At 42.3% G+C, this 16233-nt stretch overlaps 3 protein-coding genes across 3 annotated transcripts in view; all 3 read right to left on the bottom strand.

Moving 5' to 3' along the window:
* Window positions 1-1316: 1316 nt before the first annotated feature.
* On the bottom strand, window positions 1317-6014 carry LOC136443204 (uncharacterized). Its single transcript, XM_066440346.1, has 7 exons — window positions 5277-6014; window positions 4688-4855; window positions 4388-4569; window positions 3964-4149; window positions 3278-3463; window positions 2502-2729; window positions 1317-2356 (listed from the first exon to the last, which is right to left on the bottom strand). Exons 1-7 carry the CDS (start codon window positions 5459-5461, stop codon window positions 2121-2123), a joined length of 1371 nt encoding a protein of 456 aa, XP_066296443.1. The 5' UTR covers window positions 5462-6014; the 3' UTR covers window positions 1317-2120.
* A 404-nt stretch (window positions 6015-6418) lies between these two features.
* On the bottom strand, window positions 6419-10805 carry LOC136443213 (leucine-rich repeat and death domain-containing protein 1-like). The gene is made up of 4 exons (XM_066440358.1): window positions 10496-10805; window positions 8374-9568; window positions 7344-7456; window positions 6419-6941 (listed from the first exon to the last, which is right to left on the bottom strand). Exons 2-4 carry the CDS (start codon window positions 9539-9541, stop codon window positions 6783-6785), a joined length of 1440 nt encoding a protein of 479 aa, XP_066296455.1. The 5' UTR covers window positions 9542-9568; window positions 10496-10805; the 3' UTR covers window positions 6419-6782.
* Window positions 10806-11629: 824 nt separating this feature from the next.
* The window catches only part of LOC136443231 (general transcription factor IIH subunit 3-like), a 6789-nt gene continuing 2185 nt past the window's right edge, over window positions 11630-16233 (bottom strand). The window contains exons 4-13 of the mRNA XM_066440378.1: window positions 14957-15087; window positions 14673-14738; window positions 14441-14470; window positions 14215-14243; window positions 13979-14053; window positions 13683-13736; window positions 13469-13537; window positions 12822-12957; window positions 12519-12555; window positions 11630-12141 (exon numbers count right to left, since the gene is read on the bottom strand). Coding sequence (XP_066296475.1) covers window positions 12048-12141; window positions 12519-12555; window positions 12822-12957; window positions 13469-13537; window positions 13683-13736; window positions 13979-14053; window positions 14215-14243; window positions 14441-14470; window positions 14673-14738; window positions 14957-15087 — 721 coding nt within the window. The 3' untranslated portion in view covers window positions 11630-12047. The remainder of the gene's footprint in view (window positions 12142-12518; window positions 12556-12821; window positions 12958-13468; window positions 13538-13682; window positions 13737-13978; window positions 14054-14214; window positions 14244-14440; window positions 14471-14672; window positions 14739-14956; window positions 15088-16233) is intronic.

Below are 16233 nucleotides of genomic sequence, written 5' to 3' on the forward strand. Positions count from 1 at the left end.
GCCGGATTTTAGGGGGCGAACCAAAACGATGGAGGGAGGGGGAACTGTGTAAATAGAATATTGGGGCAAAATCTTCACTTCGAGTGAAAGCTGCGTTTGGAAAATCTATTTTGCATTTTAAACTTGTGTATTCAAACTGATGACCGTCAAAGTTGTCCCTTTTTACTGGATACGTATATCTCTGCTGCATTTATTTGTCAAATCCCACCCCTCATCCTTTTTGGTCTGCCCGACTGTTTAATCATTGGGCGTCCGTCAATCTGCTTAAGAGCACTGTCTCTATGGCAACCGTGTAGTGCTTTGATTGGAGGTTGTTTTAGTTGGTCGTACTGACGTCATACTTTTGATGGTAGCTTTTAGCGCGCGATCGTCACGCCTCGAACAGCTCACTAGTCCTAGCGGATTTCTGCCATCTTTAGTTTTGAAAACAAGCACAGGTGGTCGCGTGAACGGGAAGTTCAACGGGATTAAGGTTAATATTTGAAGGGCTGTAATGCGCATGCGTGTGCTGAACCATGCTCCCGACAGTATTGTCAAAACCGTTAACATTGTCCTTCATGTGTATGCACGTCAATGGCACGGCTGGACTTAATCCCTTCATACATAGGATTATTTCCTGGAACAGTTTATCCCCATGGCAACACGCATATGTTAAAAACCAAGAGTGGCCGGGAAATTTTCCACGGATTAAGTCTTTAAATAGGAATGACGTCTTTTCCCGCCAAACAAGGTCATATGCTTCATATAGTGTATGTAAAGAAATACACAAGAAAGAATCGGGTTGAGAAGTACTCTTTGCGCGGTGCTTTGCAAGTGTGGACGTGAAGGGCTAGCTTATGCGTTCAGAATAACTACATTTCTACTTAACCTGAAGTGAAAACTTTACCAAGGTATCTTTAATTCAATTATCACTCCTTCCGTTTCCTATGGTGTAGCTCTAATCGCTACCAATGCAAGACACTGAATTACAAATACACTTTGTACACAACAAAGTGTCTTATAAAGCGGGCGTAATTCAGCCGACGTTTCGGCGACCGTCTGTCACCTTAATCAGGGCAGGCCACTGTCCGGTGGGTGCCTGATAGCTTGCCGGTTCGTGTCTCTATCTACTTCCTCCATCCCGTCTTCCTTCTCTCCACACTCGGAAGACGTTGGACGAGGGCCAATATGGTTCCTGTGTGATAAATACCTAAGGGCAAGTACAGGCAAACTTCCGCGGGAATTCACGCGGCGGTTTTACAGATGTGTACCGGCTGAAAGCACGGTAGGCACGGTTGTGTTCTGGTCGTATGAAAAGAGACACCGGTTCTAGATAATAGCTTTACCACTTTTATTGTTAGGCATGAGTACAGAGAGACGTACCCAAAATAGTCACGGCAAATGTAAGATATCTCTTATATATACACATGGTAATATATGATTTTGACCGGTGCAGTGGATGTTACGATATCATGTACTACAAAACGGGAGACGCACCAAATAACCGTTGAAGCGGAATACGCACCGTTTTCTTGAAGCCATACTTCGTTGAGCACGGGCCCAATAGATAACATAAGATCACTGGGCAAGGTTGGGGCGATCTGCAACTTTTTCCCACAACATATCAAACGTTCAAGATCTTAACGTATGACGCAGTCACATGTATATTTCTTTTGTTCGGACTGATCGATTTTGACGTGAATTGGCGCCACAAGCAGCTCTTATGGCTGCCTTTTGCAGCACGAAGACCAACTTTTGTATTAGATAAGAGTCCATTCGTGCTTTGATGGTGTTTCTCACAAGCTTAGATATTGATGTAGTGTCCTCACGCCAGTACTGGTACGTGCTTTTCCGCTTCTCCAGTACTTTGAAATGACATCATTGTTCCTGTTTATGGTCATCTGAGATCCCCCTCAAAGCACGTTAGATTTGTTTGGACATGACATATCTTACGTGTATGTACCTGGGCTGATTTTACACATTTAAATTGTAAATGCCTAGCTAGGCCTAGAGAAGCATGCACGATCGACCATTTTGACCAACCGCCGGTGGAATAGATTCCACAATATTAACAGCCACGAAAATGCGTGTTGGAAATTCGAAAGCATTCATACAATATCCAATGTTACATAGTAACAGTATCACAGTAGGGTGCACTTGGATTGTCCTATGTCTGGCTGTGGAAGAACAGGGAGCCTTGCACTTGCAGTGTCCTTGGGCGGCCCTTCAAAGTAGATTCTCAGCATGACCAGGTACAGCTCCCCTAGCGACTTGTTGCGGCACCATAGGGACTCGTTGCCCACCAGGTGAGCCCAGCCGCGAGGGATGTTGGGCGGGATTTTGACGGTCAGAGTTTCAGCAGAGATGACGCGGCAATCTGGGGGAAAGAAACAATGTGAGGAAGGGGCCACTTGGTACCATGAGAACATCAGCTCATACCAACATGGCAAAAAGCGCAGGTCAATTGAGAAAAATAACTTTCCCCTGAACATTTACTTGTATATTTCCATCAAATGTGATACCTGCGATTCGAAGCCACTGCACTGCCTCCTCCATGGTTTTTAGGACCGTTTGAAACTGAGTTTTGGTTCGGTAGCCGTCCTCATTGAGCTGCAACGGTGCGAAGGTTCTTGCACAAGGCTGCACTTCTCCTACGTCCCGGGAGGGGGCGCGTTTGACGTAAACCAGTCTGAGAGTCCGTACGAAGAGCACGCTTCCACTTCCCTCGATGTAGAACGATCTTTGGGAATCTGTGAGAATAGTTAATTAACCGATAAGAAACGTCCTTGAAATACCCACCGACTAGTTAATCCCATTACAGTTGTGGGGAGGGGGGCACTGACAACGATTAACGGTAAATTCAGTAAGTCAAGCAACGCTTAACGATAAGTTGACGCGTATTGCTATACGCGCTACATTGCATTCGGGTATCTCAATTGGTAAGACCAGACTATGAACATCGACACAACCGGGCGCTCCCTTGTGAATTTTGGGGAATCTTGCGTTCGACTACGCGATACAAAGAATTTGCAAATGTAGCGCTTAAACCAGTTAAGGATAGGTTCTGAATAACAAATAACGTGATACGTAGAATATAAAGCGCTTCACGAAGAATTTACGAACGCTTAACGTTGAAGTAGAGGGGACCGGCTACGATTAACGATGCATTGAAATAGCTAATTATAGTATACGGGAAAATACATGGAATACATGGAAAAATACATGCAAACCCTCTTAATCTTGAAAGAGTCTCGTGGTGATTTTGAGAATACTAGTACTACATTTGCCCCGTGCGTACCTGCCATGCCGTGCCGGGTGGCCTTCACGCTGACCGTCTGCAGGTTGGTGACCCGGCCGCCCCGGTCCAGGTGGTGCCGGACCCAGCCCCGCGCCTGGGACGTCAGTTTGGGGAAGGTCTCCAGAATGGGGTCGTCGATAAAGGACGTAGCAGGATGGACCACACGGGGGACAAAATCCACCATAGCTGAGGCACGGGAAAGAACAAGACTGTCAATCATGACGTCATTTAGTGTCCGCCACGCTGACAGATCAATGTTATGAGAAATGATCCAATTGATTTTCCACTACTAATATCATGTGCTATTACATGTATCGTTCACTACTAATATCTAGTATTTAGTATTCATTCATAATGATAACAAGTCATTACACTGGGTCAGCCTAGCTAGGCAGCTCTCGCTGGTACATGGTAACGGCTGACCCACAATAATACAGACGACCTTACAACTTGTATACATAACCTACAGTGAATGGAGTAAAAATAATTTCAATACTAGTATACACACAATGCAGTACAAAATAATCATAAGAATATTTCAACATACTGTGCCAGACAATGAGCAATTTCTTACTTAAAATCATTATTGTCCATCCGTTCCAAAATTACCCGAGAGCCATCTTGGATCCATGCACTCCACCATGGCGATCAACAACAAGCGTAAGGCTATGTACATCGACACGTACTTATCTCCTCCCCAACAGGTGGCCCCTCCAGATAGAACACCCTGATGACGTACAGGTGGGTTGTTCTGTGCAGACAGCTGCAGCAGCAGGTGCACACAGCCTCGTTCTCGTGCCAGCTGCAGGAGTCAGGGTCAGTCCCGTCCGTAGAACATTCCATGTCCAACGTCTCCACTGTCAGGACTTCACCTGTGTAAAGCGTATCTTATTCCTCTTACCACACAGAGTTTAGAGCAATCGATATATCGTACGTTTTATTTCAGATGATAAACATGTACAACGTCTCTACTGTCAGGACTTCATCTATACAAGGTGTATTGTAGTTTGTTTCACCAAGATCTTAAAGGGGGCATATCTTTTTATACGATATATGAAATATGTTTGATAAATGAATACATTGAATACATGAATATTTGAAAACAAATACCTGGTATGGGGTCCTGCCTGAATGACTCGTTCATCCTCCCCAACAGCTCACCAAGTGACTCGAACTGGTTCGAACCGGATTGTGCCTGATCGTCTGGCAGCTCCCTCGGAACAAAATCGACCTTTCTTATACGAGGAGCTCCGGAGGTCGGACTTTTGGCCCCAGACGATACAAGCCATAGTCTGAAAAGATACGTCAAATAGAATGCGGTGCCTACTAGTAAAACACAGGGAAAAGATCAGTAAAAGACCTAAGATAACACGACAGAAACAGTTACTAGTATCTGTATTGTTAACTTACCGGAGTCCCCTGATGTAAGGGTCATTGCTCCTCCTGCCACTGACCAGCGACACGTCCGTGCACGCCACCTGTCGGTCCCCTGAGTACTGCACCTCTAATGTCTCGCACGTCCTGACGTCATACTGACGGTGGTCTTCAAGGAACGCGTTTGCTCTGTCTACGAGAGTTCTGTAGGATGTGCACGAAATTATTCATTCATATCCTCCCATATCAATGTTGATCCCCACTCCCGTTTGGATCTACCATCCCCCTTTTGATCAAACGTGATCCGTCCCCAAATGAACTTTACTTTAGAACCCGTCCAAAGTTCACCAATTGTAGATATATGTAACGTCATATATCAAGCATTTACTTCGTACAATATTTCAGAAACAATGTCTAACTACCGACCCCAAAAAAGAAAGACTTCTAGCGATGGCTAGACCGAATTTATAAAAGTGAATTACACTGAAAGAGGGCAAAAATTCAAGAAAAAGAAGCAAGGCTATAGCAGAACGGCATTGTTTAGTGCAGAAACTGTACATGTCAATTGACATATCAACTATACACAGGGCCCTATAGTCGTCATACTGAGGAGAAGAACACTCACCCGAATCTCTCATATTCAGAGCTCACGTGTTCTCCTATCAGCCTGGGTAGGAAGTCTTTGAAGGACAGAGGGCTGACTGACAGTGGGTCTTCAGATTGTTCCTCTGACGTGTTGTCACTCAGACGTGTAAAAACGGGCTCCTCCTCTGGTGTTTCCTCCCGTGTATCTTCACTACTCTCACTCATGATTGCATGACACCTAGTCTAACATTGACACTGTTACAGACCTACAACTCTGTCCCATGTTGTCACGCTGCCAGTCCTTTGTATATCTCCCGTCTAGATCTGCCTTGTCAGTCTCAGTATGTTATACCATCCAACATTTGACTTGAACAACATTCAGTTTGTGTAATTACGCTCAATTACCTTTGCCTTTTAGCCTAGTGTTACAGCAGGAACATTCCAAAGTCTGTCGTAAACAACTGCGCTTGTACGTGTGCCGTCGCAAATTCTTTCGACCTTTTAATGATTAAAAATAGAATGGCTGGATTACACTCTCCTGTAGGTAGGTGAACACGTATAATTTTAAACGTCCCGCAATATTTCTTTTAAGTAACACAATTATGTTTTCTTTTCCAGAAAAAAAACCTCACGTACTTGACATACCGATTTTCTGGGCTGAAGATCCTTTGGTATCAACTTGCCAGGCAAGTCTGAAGTGCTACAAATGTGTAGCAAGAACTTGTTTGTTTTCCCACGTACACCGCCCCCTGTTCCCATGTCTCGGCAATGTGGACTTTCTAACATATTGATTTAACCTGTACTGACCTCTAACACCGCCCCCTGTTTATTTGTAGTCTGGTTTAATCATTACGTTTAACCACCTGTTAATATTAACAGATCAGTACGCGTTAGTACACTTAGTACATGCAGAAGGGGAAAGTGTCAGAACTAGCCGGTGGTTTACCTACGGTTACGTACAAATATATATGTACATGTACATGTTCAATGTGTTACCTTCAATAGTAATTTATTGTGTCAAATCTCTCCAAAATAAGAAAAGATCGAGTCTCTCAGGCAAACAAAAGTATCAGGGTCGATTAGAATATGTAGGTTATATATGTATTAATCCGGCTCGTGACATTAGGCTCTTTTGAGACAATAAGAAATGACGTACAGAAACTGACGTTTTTTACGCATAACTTTATTGTTCACATTCTTAATCCCAAGTCAGGATCTAGCAGCTCGACTCATCAAGAATTCTTGCACATAATTTACTTTAGCCCGTTACCATGCAGAGGACAAAATGAGCGACTCGAGCTCTTGCTTACCAGTCTATTTGCGTGACAACAGAGTAAAACGTTACAGCAACAAAACCATTACAAGTCTATATCAAAGCACGAGTTTATGAACGAGAAGATGTTCGTTTCCACAATGGCTTTAGCATTATGATGAAATACAAAGTAATGTTTAGTGTCAGTGGAGCTCGGCTCTCACGTTCTGCAGCTAGTGCCTTCGCTAGGTGGCGCTAGTTAGTCATGTCCTGCAGTGTCTCCTCTAGGGGGAGCTACTCCCTCATGTCCTGTAGTGTCTCCGCTAGATGGTGCAGTCGGATGGATCTCAGGTGCTCCACCAGGCGGTCCAGCGTGGCGCATTCCCCCGCCTGCTCCCGCCAGGCCATCAGCACCTTGTATGTCTGCTCCTGCAAGTTGTCCTGTGCGTTCTCCTAAAATGCACGAGAAATACGAAGTTTAGCTAACAGTGTAAAGAAATGCGCTGCAAAGAGTGTACTAAAACATGTATACTACAACAACCTTTGTCACAGATTGTAAAAAACGAACAAATGTCTATCTGAACCTGTGTTGATAAATAACATTGGGGAAAAGTCATATGTGCCGTGTTCATAAGGTCACGTGTCCAAATCAATGGCTCATGCTTTCTGAAGAAGATTATGCAGACAGCTTACACTTTGTCTGATTTTTTTCATGACGTGCAAATCAAAGTTGAATTTACAATTGTGACCATTTTTTGAAATACTTGAAATGCCAAAGAATATGTTATAGGTATAGGATGGATAGCTTCAGTGGTTGAGACTATCTACACATCCTAATAGACTGTCAGAACGTACCTGTATGGCGTGCAGCTCCAGGTCCGTCAGCCCAAGCTCCCGGCCGATCCACCGCCACTCAGCCCGCTCCACCTCCGCGGACAGCGCGTTCATCAGCCGGCTGAACTCACGGTCTGAACAAAAACACAAGCCGCACGCTTCGTCAAGACACACGTCATCGATCAGTGATCAAATCTTGACAAACAAACCCTCTTATGTCAATCTGAAACAGTAACCTATCAAAGGCGCACACTTAGTCACTAACTTTTTGTTTCTTTGTCAGTACTTGTTTGTTTTCTTGTGTATATCTATATACACATGCATATTCATGCCAAGCAGTGTTATTGATATAAGTTGAAATACTTGAGTGTAGCGCCACTTTGTCTTAAGTTTGTTTCCTGAAGAGTGAAAGACATTGTTGAATTTGTATACCACTGTTATTCGACTTTTTACTTGGTTATCTGTTACTCCGTACGTTTCATGACATCTTAATCTTTCGCAATATCACATACATTCCAAAGCAGTCAAATGTGACTCTCTGTGTTATATACTGAGTAAGCCGAACACTTCATCTAAAGTGTGTACTTGAAATTGGTCCTGAAATTGTGCATTTGGTCACGAACGCTCCGTTCTGTTAGTTTTTTAATCAGCCGAAAGGGTTGAAGAAACACTTCAGCACTCAACGCATTCCCATGTTAAGCCAAGTTTGTGCATATAGTTGAGTGCGTTTCCCTGTTTTGTTAATACAGGTTGTGCTAGAGAGACGTCTACAGACGTTTCAATCTACTGGCATGGAGCAAGTCATAGTTAGCGGGAGAAGGCTTGTCCCTTCAAACAATTGTTCAACTGCATGTAGTCAGTGGTATTCACTTATGCAATGTGAATGTGATAGAATGTAAAAGAACTGTGGGATGACTTGAATGATAGAGTGACTTTTTGAGAAGAATTCTAGTACATTTAATCTTAACATCAATTGGAATATATTGGTATTTTACAGACTACGAGACAAAAAGATAAACCTAGAAGAAATATGGCATAATTTATAACTTACCTTCTCTCTCCCTTCTGATCCTCTCCAGTCGTGCCTCCTCCGTGAGGAAGGCCATGATGTCGGCAACTCCCCCATTCAGCACCTCGGCAGGAGGGTATGTCAGGGGGTTACCGGATACATCGATCTGCTCGATGTTGGCGAGTTTGTGCATGGCCGGGGGAAGACTCGTGATGCCGTTGTTCTTCAGCTTCAGAACCTTCAGGTTGGTGAGAGTCAGGATCTGCGGTGGGAGGTACGAGAGGCGGTTGTAGCTCAGGCTGAGGTACTCCAGCTTAGTGAGCGCACCGACCCCGTCCGGGAGGGCCTCCAGCCCGCACACATCCACAGCCAGGCGCTTCAGGTTCCTCAGCATCGCGATGTCCTTGGGTACGAAGGACCGTCGACCCTGCCCGGACCACCGCCCCATGTACAGCTCCTCCAGAGCCCACAGGTGCAGCACCTGGGCGGGGAACACTTTGAAGTGGGACGCGCTGATGCTCAGCACCCTGAGTTTGGTCAGTTTGATGATGTTCTCCGGCAGTTCGTGTATGACGTTATCACCCACGTGTAGCACCTGCAGGTGACACAGTTTGCAGATATCGGCCGGAAGTGACGTGAAGCGGTTGCTCTGGATGCTGAGCATCTTGAGTGACTGTAGGTTAGCTATCCCCGGAGGCAGCGACGATAGCTTGTTCTTGTACAGACTTAGAGTTTGCAGATTCGACAGCATGCATAGCGTCCCCGGCAGTGATTCGATCTCGTTCTCTCCTAGCCAGATTTCTTTCAAATTGTACAACTTGTCTACGTCTTCACTCAGCGTGGTTATCTTGTTTCCAGGTGCGACGAGGACCTCTAGCGTCTGCAGGTTGTACAGCTCCTCGGGCAGTTTCTCAATCCCACACCTCTGAACTCTCAGCTCCCGAAGTTTCACCAGAAGCCCAATCTGGCGAGGCAGGTGTCCGAGATTCGTGTTGTTTCCCAAGTCTAAGATAACTAACGAAGCGAGGTTAGCGGCTTCCCGTGGTACTACAGCCGTACAGATGTTATTGTCCTGAAGATCTAACCTCTCTAGATCAATATGTTCGAAGATCGCAGGAGGAATGACCAACAACTTTTGATTGCTAAGATCTAGAGTCTTCCAACCGTCCTTCACACAGCGGTAGGAACTTATATTCCTCGGAGACGCCATGTTGTGTCTTCAGCACTCCTTCAAGACCTGCAAATGAAAACAAAATACCATTAGCCCACTTTCCACCCCCTTTCAGTGAGCCATTAATCTTAACTACTCCTTTAGTGAACGTCAGAGTCAAGCTCAAGAGGCCTGTGGAATAAACAATAGACTTGGTCAACATTGTGGTACAAAATAATAAAATAAACTCTGATTACGATTTGATGGGGGGTCTTTAGCTTGTAATTTTTAACAAAAGACTTGGTAAACAATGTGGTAAAAATAGCTCTGGTTACGATTTGATGGGGTTCTAAGCTTGTAATTCTTGATTTTCCCTCATTTGATCTGACAAAAAATCTATTTCTTAGTACAACAAATCAGTTTGATAAGCCTTCGATTTAATCATAAGCTACATATTCTTGCTAGTTACGCCGAGTATAGTAAAAGAGAACACAAAGAATCCAATGCGCGACGACATCCTATATAAAGTGATACATGCCGATCAATTCAATCTGTTCTGTATCACCGTTTAAGAGCATTTGCTTGTACAAATAGAACTGTGTATGTGTTTGTCATCAGTACAAAAGCTGGCCTGAACTCTGGGCTGTGCAATCAGTTCAACTTGTTGTCGTATCAACACGATTACAATGCTTCAAGTATCCAGTTTCACCATTTATACTGTAAATCTGTGTCAGTGGAGACTTGAAATAAAGTGAAAACATAGCGGAGTGGGAAAGATAATTATGACAAGGTAACTACGATTAGAAAGCCTCTGTTTATGAGCATTTTAGTTCCCTCGACCTTCGATGTAACTGATATTTGTTATTCTGCCACCCTTGATGATTGTATGTGCACAAACGGCACGTAAGCACCAGGTCTCTTTGTTTTACAACTTGTACGCACATTAATGAGCTATAAATGCCAAAGTCAGCAATTCCACATCTCTTAATGCATTGACGCTGTAAAAACACTCACCTCTGCGTGGCAGCTACAAAAGACATTCGGAGGGGAAGTGCTTTACGTCCTTGTCTGAAGTTGTGTGATTGGAGCTCGCTCCCAATTGAAAGATCCGTTCTTTCGACTCTTGAAACAGCAGGGTTTATATCGTTGGACTTAATACATACACAGTGAGTCCCTCCAAGTCAAGGCGTTTCTCTGCTGTTGCCATGTACGCGCACACACTAACAAATCCTCTGTATAGATAACAGTAAAAACCTTAACAGGTCCTTACACCACGCCTAGTATACCGAGTCTGGGGGGTTATATTGTCAACAGTATATCATACACAAGTAAACACAATAGCGCCGTCATCCGGTTTCACCTAGGCGAACACAAAAAACACTTGATACGTGAGAGCGCTTTGACGAGAGTCAACAACCGGAGAACGACTGTTAGGCTCGCTGTACGTGCGGCACGTTGGCGACCTCGCTGCAACCGAGCGATTTGACAGAGCGGTCAACGAATTCCATTGATACAAAACGAATCCTTTTGTTGTCTTTTTTAATAGTCATACATGTACATTTTGCATGATATTTCCAATGTAAAATCAAGGGTAATACAATCCAATTCAGGTCGCAGCGAGGTCGCCAACGTGCCCTAGTCCTATGAGATACCCGCTATAGTCAGCATACATGTGAACACAGCCAGAACCGCGACAGGAAAGCACTTTTACACCATTTCATGCTAAGTAAATACTAACGGGAAGTCCGATTGGTCGGATAGATGTTTACATCGTCATCTAATCCCTGAGTTATGTAGGAGACTGAAACCAGTCTTTTGAGACGTTTCACCGTTGATTGATTGACAAGAGTGTCATTTACTCAGTAACAGATACTGTTACGTGTAATATTGTCCTCAGTGCATAACTCATAGGAAGTCTAGCGTTATGTACTTTTGTACTATTGTCCTCTTCTTGCCCCTTGATAGTTCAAGGTAAATTTCTTATTTGTAAGCTGACTGCTTGAGTGTACATTTTTTGCAAGAAACGGGGGAACGCAAAATGAAAAGTATGTGTTATTGTGGGCTCTAGCGATCTCTTTCTCTCTTCTACCTGTTTCAATTCTGCAAGACATGCATTCGTACAAAAACACTGACCATAACCAAAACACATACATCTATATGGTTTATTGACATAGAATACCATATTCTGTACTGGTTATATGTACCATACATATGCTGAATACAAAAATAATTGTTAATGTAAGTAAATGACATTCCTTCATTTTGAACATTTTGAACTATTGAAGAAAACTCAAAACATTTTTCAGTTGCTAATAAAACTATAATATGATACCAGCTTCCGCATGAAGTTTAAACAAAATATGAGTTTTATTCATGAATGGCCAATGTATGAATAAGATGTATTACCAAGAAAACAACTTTTGGAGATCTGAACAAAAGTCCATAAAAAATACCTGGTGTTCTCCCCTCCCCCATATCTAATTTTTCAACATTTAGTTTCTTGCTGTTCCTTGGCACTTCACATGTAACAACTCTACCATCCATACAAAGTAAATTTTCTATATCACTACAGTAATGACGTCGATGGTCCTCCATTCTGTAAGGATCTTTTCTTCTTCTTCGACTTAAACATGGGAGGTTTGGCTAGTTTGAATGCAGTCCTGTAAAACAAATAAACACAACCAACCAATGTATGAATCAAAAACAAACATATAGCTCTGAGTAGAACACTCAATACCACAGGCCTGAAAATGCACCACAGCCGATGTCATCTACAAAATGAAATATATACCACATGCATAAACTTATAAAGGGAATACCGAATTAGTTTATCAGCAATTGATGATGATGAATATGATGTATGTCAGTAATTGCATATATGATACCGGAGAAAGTCAGAAAAACTTGCAGCGTTTATTTCATGTCTACAACTGTTTTGGCATTTGGCAAGAATTTGGTGACCGTTAAGAATATACAATGTATCAGTAGTTGTATAACATAGCACAATCATTTCTAAGAAAGTAAAGTGGGTACTTACTCGCATGTGGAACAGATGGGGCTGAAGGAACAGAAAACTGGAGGGAAAAAATGTGGACTGTAAAATGCATCAAACATAATTTTCTTATACACAGTCTAATGAATCATACTCTTTTGCAAACAAGTTAAGATGATTTACTGTACAACAAAAATTAAAAATCATTGTCAATGGAATTGTTTAACAACAACAACCTGAAAATCAATGAGTATAGAAATGCTTGTTTGTAGATTTTCTTTATCCAAATTGTGTTAAGATACACAAGAAATCTAAACTACATTATAACATCCTGATGTCTTTACTCACTTGACAGACAGACAGAGCAGACGTAGCCTATGTCGATGAGAGTCCTGTGACAGAAACACGCGGCCCTGTAGTCTACCTGTACTTTAGGTGGGAGTGCCATGACTTCGCGCATGGCCAGGTCAGGGAGGAACACCCACTGTAGAAGAACATGGGAAACATATTATTGCTTAATATACATGTACAGTATCATACGATCCAGACTTGCAACAAGATTACAACTTTAGGGGGGTCAAACAAGAACAAAGAGTCCGCATGAGTTGCGTATTGACATTTTTTTGTATCAGGTTAAGTTTTCGGCCAAAGTAGTTTTTCGGTTCGATAACTAGGCTGCACGACGGTGGGTCAAAGTGAAAAACAACTTCTTCCCCGCAAACTTTACCTACATCCCAAAATGTCAATATGGAACTACATGTAATACCGACTTAAATATACGCAGAACCCCTCCCTAAGAAAGAGCTATCAAGTAACCAAACATTGTGACAATAGAACTTTCAGAACACAAAGCTACAACCTCTAAGCTACCAACCAAACTCCCAGCCACCTGTGAATTATCATTTCCCACACTGAAGAAGTCAGTAACTACTGAGTAACTAGCTTATCTTCTTCTACTGATGTCTCTTATGATAAAATTTTCTTCTAAAACCTACCAGTAAATATTGCAGAAGTCCTGACATCTGTGGTATTTTCAGGTAAACGCCCCCTGTGATGTCACAGGCCTTTGTGGGGAGGTAAAAAAATGAACTTCTAGTCAGTTCAAAATACATAAAAAAAGAAGAGAAAAAAACACATTTCCAACTCAAAATAAAGAAGGTTGAAATCAAAGCATGAATGCAGTCCAGAGAAGCAGTGCTAGCACCATACTTGTTGTAGTAGTCCAGACTCCTTGTCAAGTATACAGGCATCTATGACGACATTCTGAAAGGAACATGACAACAAACTAGTTGGCATCACTGTTTGTTTGTTTGTTTTGCATACCCATAACTGCCTAATGGCGTAACACATCAGTTTTTTTGAAATTCAATCACACTGGGAAGGACCCCTACTCGTTTCGATAAGTGTGGTGGGTTCTTGAACATGCTCGAGGTGTGGCTCTCCTCAAGCATGTTCCCTCCATTCTTGCTAAGGTAGCAGTAATAGTAAGTTGCTGAAAGTCGTACCTGTTTCTGTGCAGTGAAGATGATGTTCATGAGGTTCATGTACTGGGAGGGGCTGTCTTCCGCTGCCTTGATAACCTACAAAAAGATTTGATTTTGAATGTTTCAGAGTTATCATGTTTTGCTGCTATGGTTCCCAATGCATACAAACTATGACAGCTATTACTAAATACGTGTAACAAGTCATATGGTCACATGTTTTGCACAAACATTAATAGTACAAGCCTGAAAAGCCTTACCAAAATTCTGGAATTCAGTTGTTGCCCCGCTGAAAAAAAGAAAATGGAATTTGAGCCTCTTTCAAGAAAGACTGTCACGGTCAAATTATGGAAAGTGTGCCATACAATATAAACCTCTTAGGAAGTGGGTAATGTTATAGTATTACTATCATCAAAGTTTCTAGGCATTTACATACTTTATTTCAATAGGTTATGGAACGTAGAAATAGTTGTTGATAAGACTTACTTTGATACTCCTTTTCTAACCTGTGAATATCTGTAAGGTCAGAGTCAAGGGAACACAGCCTATACAAAGTTGTGTTCATTGTCAATGTGTACATTCAGGTGTCTGTCTCTCTTTCATTTCATTTCAAACCGTAGTCCACTTATATAATTAGTGCTCTATTGTCCTTTACACGCATATGCAATGAACAGTCTGTTATTTCCTGAAGGAAAAAAAAAACAAGTAGAGAGGATACAGCAGAGGGCGACTGCAAGGGACCCAGCCAGGAGTGTGTCTGTCTTAAGCTCACTAGTGGCCGTATCTGTGTGAGGACATAATAAAGAAGGTATATGTATGTAAACAAAGGAAAATGAAACATATGAAAAACTGCTTCTAGCCTGTTGAAGGCTGAAACATAATTTCATAGAGACATAAAACAGAGCGGAAAATGAACTAAGATGTACAATGTATAAGATAAACAAGTACATCATCTAACAAATACAATATAGAACTAGATTATCTACATAGAAGTCTCCCTACCTGATGTCATTAATTGTTTGATCTCTTCCACAACAGTGTCGTCTACAGTAGCGAACTGTTCATACCTCCCATCCTCCCCTCTCCTCTGGTCTAACCTGGGGTCTGGCACGTTCTTTGGGTACAGGAAATGTCTGTGTGGGGGAGGAGAAGTTGTTCCAGATGTTATTCTTGTTGGTCTGCCTTTGATGCTTTACAAGTCAAAAAACGATTCCTGTCCTTGTGTATGGAATGTTTTGGGGTACAGTTCACAGTACAATGGTTCATGTCCCCTTCATGATTGGTGTGTCCCTTTCAGGCGGAACATTAAAAGAAAGCAATCATCATTCATATAAGGAAAGAGTTTTGCAATCAGTTTGATTCCAGAAAAAGGATCAATTTAATGTCCTTTTCTACATGTCATCACTTTTGTATTCTAATATAAGGTGTAGTGATAACTATTTCAGCTTCTACATCAAAAGGTTGGGAGACAAATCCAGTCTACTTCTCAGGGTTCTGTATCCAGTTTACATTGTTTGGTTTAGTAAAAGCCCTTCTCCATTTAGCCCATCCAGATACGGCCATCTGGCCCGTGCCCTTAGTGCATGCATTTTTTGGGCACATCCAATCATTACTATAAACTTTTCCAAAGATAAAACTATCAACAAAAATCAATTAATACATAATGCAATTAATACATATCTGTGACAGGACTTCTCCTTGGAACTTAACTCAGTATCACTATATAAAACCTCCTTGGTATCACCAAATATTATATATCTGTGACAGGATCTCTCCTTGGTACTGAACTGAGTATCACCAACTATTACATGTCTGTGACAGGATCTCTCCTTGGTACTGAACTGAGTATCACCAACTATTACATATCTGTGACAGGACCTCTCCTTGGTACTGAACTAAGTATCACCAACTATTACATATCAGAGACAGTACCTCTCCTTGGTACTAAACTCAGTATCACCAACTATTACATATCTGTAACAGGACCTCTCCTTGGTACTGAACTAAGTATCACCAACTATTACATATCAGAGACAGGACCTCTCCTTGGTACTAAACTCAGTATCACCAACTATTACATATCTGTAACAGGACCTCTCCTTGGTACTGAATTCAGTATCACCAGCTAATTGGGTATAGAATTACAGATTGAAGTTCTTAAGAGGGGCAGTAGAGTTGGTAATTATGTCTTGCTGATATTCTACTTTATTAGCCTGGAATCCAGGAATCCTGGAATCCTATTTGCGGAGAGAGACTCGGGAGCTATAATAGGTCTGGAT

Source organism: Branchiostoma lanceolatum, chromosome 1, assembly GCF_035083965.1.
Source record: "Branchiostoma lanceolatum isolate klBraLanc5 chromosome 1, klBraLanc5.hap2, whole genome shotgun sequence".
NCBI lineage: Eukaryota > Metazoa > Chordata > Leptocardii > Amphioxiformes > Branchiostomatidae > Branchiostoma > Branchiostoma lanceolatum.

Coding starts and splice junctions, on each gene's coding strand:
- LOC136443204 (XM_066440346.1), bottom strand. CDS start 5,461: ATGAGTGAGAGTAGTGAAGATACACGGGAGGAAACACCAGAGGAGGAG. Junction 3,464..3,963: donor ACCTGTTGGGGAGGAGATAA/GTACGTGTCGAT, acceptor CCCGTGCCTCAG/CTATGGTGGATTTTGTCCCC. Junction 2,730..3,277: donor CACCCGGCACGGCATGGCAG/GTACGCACGGGG, acceptor CTATTCTCACAG/ATTCCCAAAGATCGTTCTAC.
- LOC136443213 (XM_066440358.1), bottom strand. CDS start 9,541: ATGGCGTCTCCGAGGAATATAAGTTCCTACCGCTGTGTGAAGGACGGT. Junction 7,457..8,373: donor GATCAGAAGGGAGAGAGAAG/GTAAGTTATAAA, acceptor GTTTTTGTTCAG/ACCGTGAGTTCAGCCGGCTG. Junction 6,942..7,343: donor TGGAGCTGCACGCCATACAG/GTACGTTCTGAC, acceptor CGTGCATTTTAG/GAGAACGCACAGGACAACTT.